Source organism: Dama dama, chromosome 8, assembly GCF_033118175.1.
Source record: "Dama dama isolate Ldn47 chromosome 8, ASM3311817v1, whole genome shotgun sequence".
NCBI lineage: Eukaryota > Metazoa > Chordata > Mammalia > Artiodactyla > Cervidae > Dama > Dama dama.
The window spans coordinates 19,694,117-19,700,116 of record NC_083688.1 but is presented as its reverse complement, the minus strand read 5'-3'; the positions used below and the strand labels follow the sequence as shown (position 1 = coordinate 19,700,116).

General features: G+C 47.7%; 1 protein-coding gene across 4 annotated transcripts in view; it reads left to right on the top strand.

Annotated features, from left to right (window-relative positions):
• Positions 1-1,918: 1,918 nt before the first annotated feature.
• The window catches only part of AGFG1 (ArfGAP with FG repeats 1), a 75,397-nt gene continuing 71,315 nt past the window's right edge, over positions 1,919-6,000 (top strand). Inside the window, exons 1-2 of one of the 4 annotated variants that reach the window (XM_061148593.1) lie at positions 2,223-2,276; positions 2,977-3,046. In XM_061148593.1, the coding sequence (XP_061004576.1) occupies positions 2,255-2,276; positions 2,977-3,046 (92 nt within the window). In that variant the 5' untranslated portion in view covers positions 2,223-2,254. Of the gene's footprint in view, positions 2,130-2,222; positions 2,277-2,976; positions 3,047-6,000 lie in introns of those variants that run through there. The other 3 variants (XM_061148594.1, XM_061148592.1, XM_061148591.1) reach the window with 3 other exon arrangements.

Here is a 6,000-nt window from a genome sequence, read left to right as displayed (position 1 = left end):
TAATGGCATTGTGAAAGTGTTACTCCCTCAGTCGTGTCTCACTTTTTTTGAACCCATGGACTGTAGTCCACCAGGCTCCTCTGTCCATGGAATTCTCCAGGCAAGAATACTTGAGTGGGTAACCATTCCCTTCTGCAGGTCGTCTTCCCAACCCAGGGATCGAACCTGGGTCTCCTGCACTGCAGGTGGATTCCTTACTGTCTGAGTCATGAGGGGAGCCTAAGTTATAAGTTCATTGGCCAATCCCAAATCTGCCAATCCTTTTCTTTTACTATTAAACACATTATTGTTACTAGTATTATAGTAATATGATGTCTCATTTGGTCAGCTGGTCCAGTCACTTTCACTGGAGATCTGGAGGCTAGCCTTGGCAATAGGAAACCTGGATTCTAATCTTACTTTCCTATTCACCGGCTGAGGGGACTCTGGACTCTGTGGGTCTCCCTGGATACTCCTTGGGGAAACGAGGGGCAAGGATGATTTTTAACATCCTGCTGGCTGTGGATTCCTGGAGTGATTAAGAGATTTGAGTTCTGCAGTCTGACTGTCTGGGCTAACCCATGTATATCCAAGGGTAAATTTACTTAATCCTCTAGAGTGTTGGCTTCCTGATTGTAAGAACCATAAGACTTACCCTTAAGGGATCTTGTGAAGATTAAGTGAGATACATAATGCACTCATTCCATAAATACTGAGCACCCAACCTGCAGCTCTGGGAGGGGCAGGGGGTGGAGCAGAGAAGAAAACATTAGGGTCCAGGTCGTCTGGAGCTTAAACACAGTAAACACTAAAGAAGGAGTGGGGTTTTATGTATTTACTTTATAACAGTGGGTCAAAGGTGGGGGTCTCTGATAAGATTAAGGGAGTGAGCAGGGCTTGCACTCCCTCAATCTCTTCTAGAGTAGCAGGGACAGGATTTTAAATAGCCAGAGCCATGAAGAAAACACGGCACAACCGTTTAACTGAGGGCGACTTTCCTGAACGTGGACATATTCACGTGAAAATGTCGCAGATCCTCCGGGCTGCGATATTAAGCAGGTTGGTTGGGCTTAGGGAAGTTGCCTGCAGTGGGTGCATGGATGACATAGCCTCCCCCGTGGAGCAGTGGTTCTCAGCCAGGTGGATTTCACCTCCCTCTCCCATGACTCCACATTTAGCAACGTCAGGGAATTTTCGGTTGCCACAACAACACGGCAAGGGGTGGGGAAAGTCATTCTGGCATCTAGTGGGTCAAGGCCAGAGATGATGTTCCGTATCCTACACGGCACAGGACAGCCTCCACACCAAGAAATCATCTAGCTTTTGGGCCAACAGAGGCATAGCGGAGAAACCCTGCTCTAGAGTGTACAGCCCTGGCAAGGGTTCCTGACTCAAGAGGGAGCTTGCTGTGTTCGGGATCCAAATGGAAATCCCGTGTGGCTGAGTAGATTAGGATGAAGTGACAGAGGCAGCCTGGGCTAGACGGATGGAGAGCTGTTTAGGACACACGGTGGGGAACTCTGAATTATCCCTAAAGCAGTGGGCAGCCCTTGAACCCCTTCAGGCAGGGGGAGGAAGGCAACCCACGTAACGCGGTTTGCCTGCAAGTGCGGCCGCAGTAACTCCTCCCGGCCAGCAGAGGGCGCTAGCCGACACTTGGCCTCCGGCCGCCCGGGGCGGGCCTCTTCTTGCCGTCCCCCCTTCCTCGTCTTTTCCCCTCAGGAGAAGTCGGGAAGGCGGCGGCGGCGGTTGTCCCACGACCGTCGGGCCGGTTCGCGTGGCCCGTCAGCCCGCGCTCCGCAGCGAGTCCGCGTCGCGCTCAGCCCGGTCGAGTCGAGCCGCAGCGGCCCGGGTCCGGCGCCGGCGGGGCGCGCTGACGGAGGGCGGCGGCCGCGGCCAGGGCGGCCGGTGGGACCGCGGGGTCCCCGGCGCAGCGCCGCCCGGCTCCCGGCCCTGCCGGCCTCCTCGCTCGGCGCCGCGGCCATGGCGGCCAGCGCGAAGCGGAAGCAGGAGGAGAAGCACCTGAAGATGCTGCGGGACATGACCGGCCTCCCGCACAACCGAAAGTGCTTCGACTGCGACCAGCGCGGCCCCACCTACGTGAACATGACGGTCGGCTCCTTCGTCTGTACCTCCTGCTCCGGCAGCCTGTGAGTGCGGGGCAGCCGGGCGGGCGGCCGGCCCTTCCTCGGGCGCGGGGAGCGGTTGGTCGGGCGGGGGGTCTCGCGGGACTCGGGGCCGTGGGCCGGGATGCGCTGGGCCCGCGGGGCCGGGGATGCGCTTTCGGTTTTCGCTGGGTGAGGGTCCAGGCCCGGCGGGGATGGGAGGGGGGTGGCTAGCCTTGGTGGCTGGGGCGTGGGCGGGGTCGGGGTCGAGAGAGGGCGCCCGGGGTGAGCATCTCTGGTCCCCGCGGAGCCGGCGCCCGCCCGCCTCCCTCGGGCCTCCGCTCTCCCGGGCGCGCCGACCCGATGGAGCTGCAGTGGGAGGACGGGAGGAGGCTAGGAGGGCCTCGCGGGTCCTTTGTGTGCCCCGCCTCTCAGCCGGGGCGCGGCGGTCCCTAGCGAGGCACCTGCTGGGCCCCCGGTAGAGGGTTGGTGGGTAAGGCCGGGGTGGGAGAGAGAGCAGGGACGCTTAGACTGTGTGTGTCGTGCCCCCCTGCCCCCCTCCCCCCCATTCAGAGTTCCTAGGACACTGTGAGAAAGCCAGCACTTAGAAATAGTAGCGGGGTTAAAATGTTTTGATGGCAGAGATGGGAATCCCAAGGGAAAAGTTGAGGGGAGTGGAGGGGGTCCGCGTTTAATTGCGGGAGAGGGAGAGAGAGAAAGCAGGCGTGAGGTTATGGGCCTTCAGCTTTATGGCCCAAAGAGAGTTTTGAAGAGTTGGGGTAAAGTTTAATGGAAGTAAGGGACTCACTAGGAGCTGTGTCATTGTCCATATGGTGGTGGTGGTATCTGTAAGATTTCTCCGTCAATACCCAAGTGTCCTGGCTGTACACAGAAACGAGAAGAGATGGAAAGACAGAATTGTTTCAGGAAAAGGGAGACTGCCGTCTTGAATTACTGGGATGGTTTGTATTTGTTCCTCTTTTCTTCATTAAGCTGCTTTTTTCTATTAAGATTTTAGTTGCTGAGATTGAAGGTTTTTTTTTTTTTTTTTTGGAGAGTTTGCAGTTGATTTTGGAACTAAGTTGCTTTTATACACTAAATTGTCTTGTAGTAAGTTACCAACGAAGAGGTAATTACTAAATGGTCTTAAAACCTTTGTTGTATCAAACATCTACTTAAGTTCTTTCTCTTGTTCCATTCTTTGAAGTCAATTATTTGGTCTCCCCCTTCCTCTCCGGAAACTTTGTAAGATTAATCTTGAGGCAAAGTGTATAATATGTGAGAAAACTTGATTTTTTTTTTTAAGCATGTAAGTAATGTATGATTTTTCGTCTTCCTAAGTTGGGCAAAGATGCATCATTAGTCTTCCATGATGATTATTTCTTTAACATATTTATTGGGTGCCTACTAGTTTCTCTGTAAAGCCTTGGGGAGTGCTGATGAATAGAGCAGTCTTTTGTTCTCTTGGTGCTTCCATTCTTATTCTTGTTGGGGAGATGGTAACATAGTAATCAAATGAGAAAAATGTCAGGGCAAGAGTACACTGAAATAGTAAGATAGGAGGAGAGACCTCTGAGAAGTCCCTTTTAGATTGTAGCATCAAGAAAGCACTCTGAGAAGTTGATAATTAGTGATGTTATTGAATTACAACAGAATCCTAGAGCTGGGTAGTGTTTAGGAGATAGTCTGGTTCATTGTTTTCATTTACAAATAAAAACTTAGTTTGTGGGCAACTTTGGTTTTAAAACAACTTAGGCTATAGTCCAGTTTGTTTTGAGGGTAGTACTTGACTTTTTGCATAGTAAGTATGCTGTGTTTTTACTTAACACAAGGTCCTTTAATACATTTAAAGTATTTGATTTGAAAAAATGTTCAGTCTCATCACTTTATGGCAAATAAATGGGGAAAAACAGGAAACACTGGCAGATTTTATTTTCTTGGACTCCAGAATCACTGCGGACAGTGACTGCAGCCATAAAATTAAAAGATGCTTGTTCCTTGGAAGAAAAGCTATGACAAACCTAGACAGCGTATAAAAAAGTGGAGACATCTCTTTGCAGACCAAGGTCCGTATAGTAAAAGCTATGGTTTTCCCAGTAGTCATATAGGCATGTGAGAGTTGGACCATAAAGAACTGATGCTTTATGAAGCATTGATGAAGACTTGATGCTTTCAAATTGTGGTGCTGGAGAAGACTCTTGAGAGCCCCTTGTACAGCAGGGAGATCAGACTAGTCCATCCTAAAGGATATCAACCCTGAGTATTCATTGGCAGGACTGTTGCTGAAGCCCTAATAACTTTGGCCACCTGATGCGAAGAGCCAACTCATTGGAAAAGACCCTGATGCTGGGAAAGATTGAGGGCAGCAGGAGAAGGGGGCAGCAGAGAATGTGAGGTATCGACTCAATGGACATGAGTTTGAGCAAACTCCAGGAGATAGTGAAGGATAGGGAAGCCTGGTGTGCTGCAGTCCACAGGATCAGAGTCAGACATGACTTAGTGACTGAACAACAACAATGTATATACTTACTCTTCTGGATTTCTGACTTTTCCTGTGTATCTGTTTATAAGTATGAATTTATTGCTGCAAATGTGTAATATGAAGAATTATTTACAGGTTTCTTTCTAGAGTGTTTGCATTTCAGAAACATTATATATGGGAGGTTATCTCATTATACATGCCAATTATTCACTTTAATGGAATTTTTAATGTGTAACAGGTAGGACTCCATATCTATTTAGTCATAAATATGCAAATATTTATTGCTTGACCTGTTTCATGTACTGTGGGAGGCACTGGACCTGTTGGGATCCCACTGTATTTCAGGTGCTTGCATTCCCAGTATGGAAACAGTTACAGTATAGTAATATTTCATTTCTTTGAATGAGCTATCCCTGAAATATGTAGATGAATAGGAAAAGCCTCACAGAAGACTTGATGGCTGAGCCTTTGACCACCTGGTGGTGAGCCTTTGGTCTCACCTTTAAAGATGAGAGCCACATGGCAGTGGCTTCATGGAGTGAAAGAACCAGTACTAATGCTTAGGAGCTGGATAAGCTTGGGTTTGAATCCTGGCTCAACTTGTTAGCTGTGTCGTATTGAGAATGTCACTCAGCCTCTAAATTTTCTCATGTTTGAAAAGGCAAGGATGAAGTTTACCTTATACATTTTGGGTGTAGGTTAGTTTTCAATATTAGAGATACTGTTTGTCTGACATCTCCCATGACTCCTGGGATATATATTACTAATAGCTGCCCAGTAGGTGAGAGGCATTATTGATGAAGCGGACAGGACATTCCATGAGCAGGGAATGATACATGAAAGATGATAAAATGAGAAGCACCTTTATAAGAAAATTTATTAATTTGGATTCTTTAGATTTAACTCAGTGTGACTGAAGTTGGTTTAAAAATATGAGGGGAATGTATTGTTTGTCTTTAAGTGAGCCTTTATCCTCTAGTTTAAGGATGTTGCCTAGATTTCCCTCATTCAAAGATGGCTGCTCCCAGCTGCCTTAATTTATAACACTGTTACAACTTTACCAGAAATCCTACAATTCATTCTGGATTAGGTTAGGTCATTTGATTGCATAGAAACAGTACCCTCATTGGATACGTTGTATGATGATGTTATTGGAATAACAAAGATCCCAAATAGAATTCCCAAATCAGAAATCTGGGATCCTTGGGAAGGAAAGACTGGATCCCAGATCAAACATCTACTCAGAAATTCTGAGAGAACACTAATTCCTGAGGATTTTTTTCTTTGAAAAGCAATAATATAGGAAAATACTTCAAGAATAATAGCTACTGAGTTTAATGATAATTATATCTTTGATACTTAGATGACATGCTGTAATGGAAGGAATATGAATTATGGAGTCAGATTTTGACTCTACCACTAGCTTTGTGACTT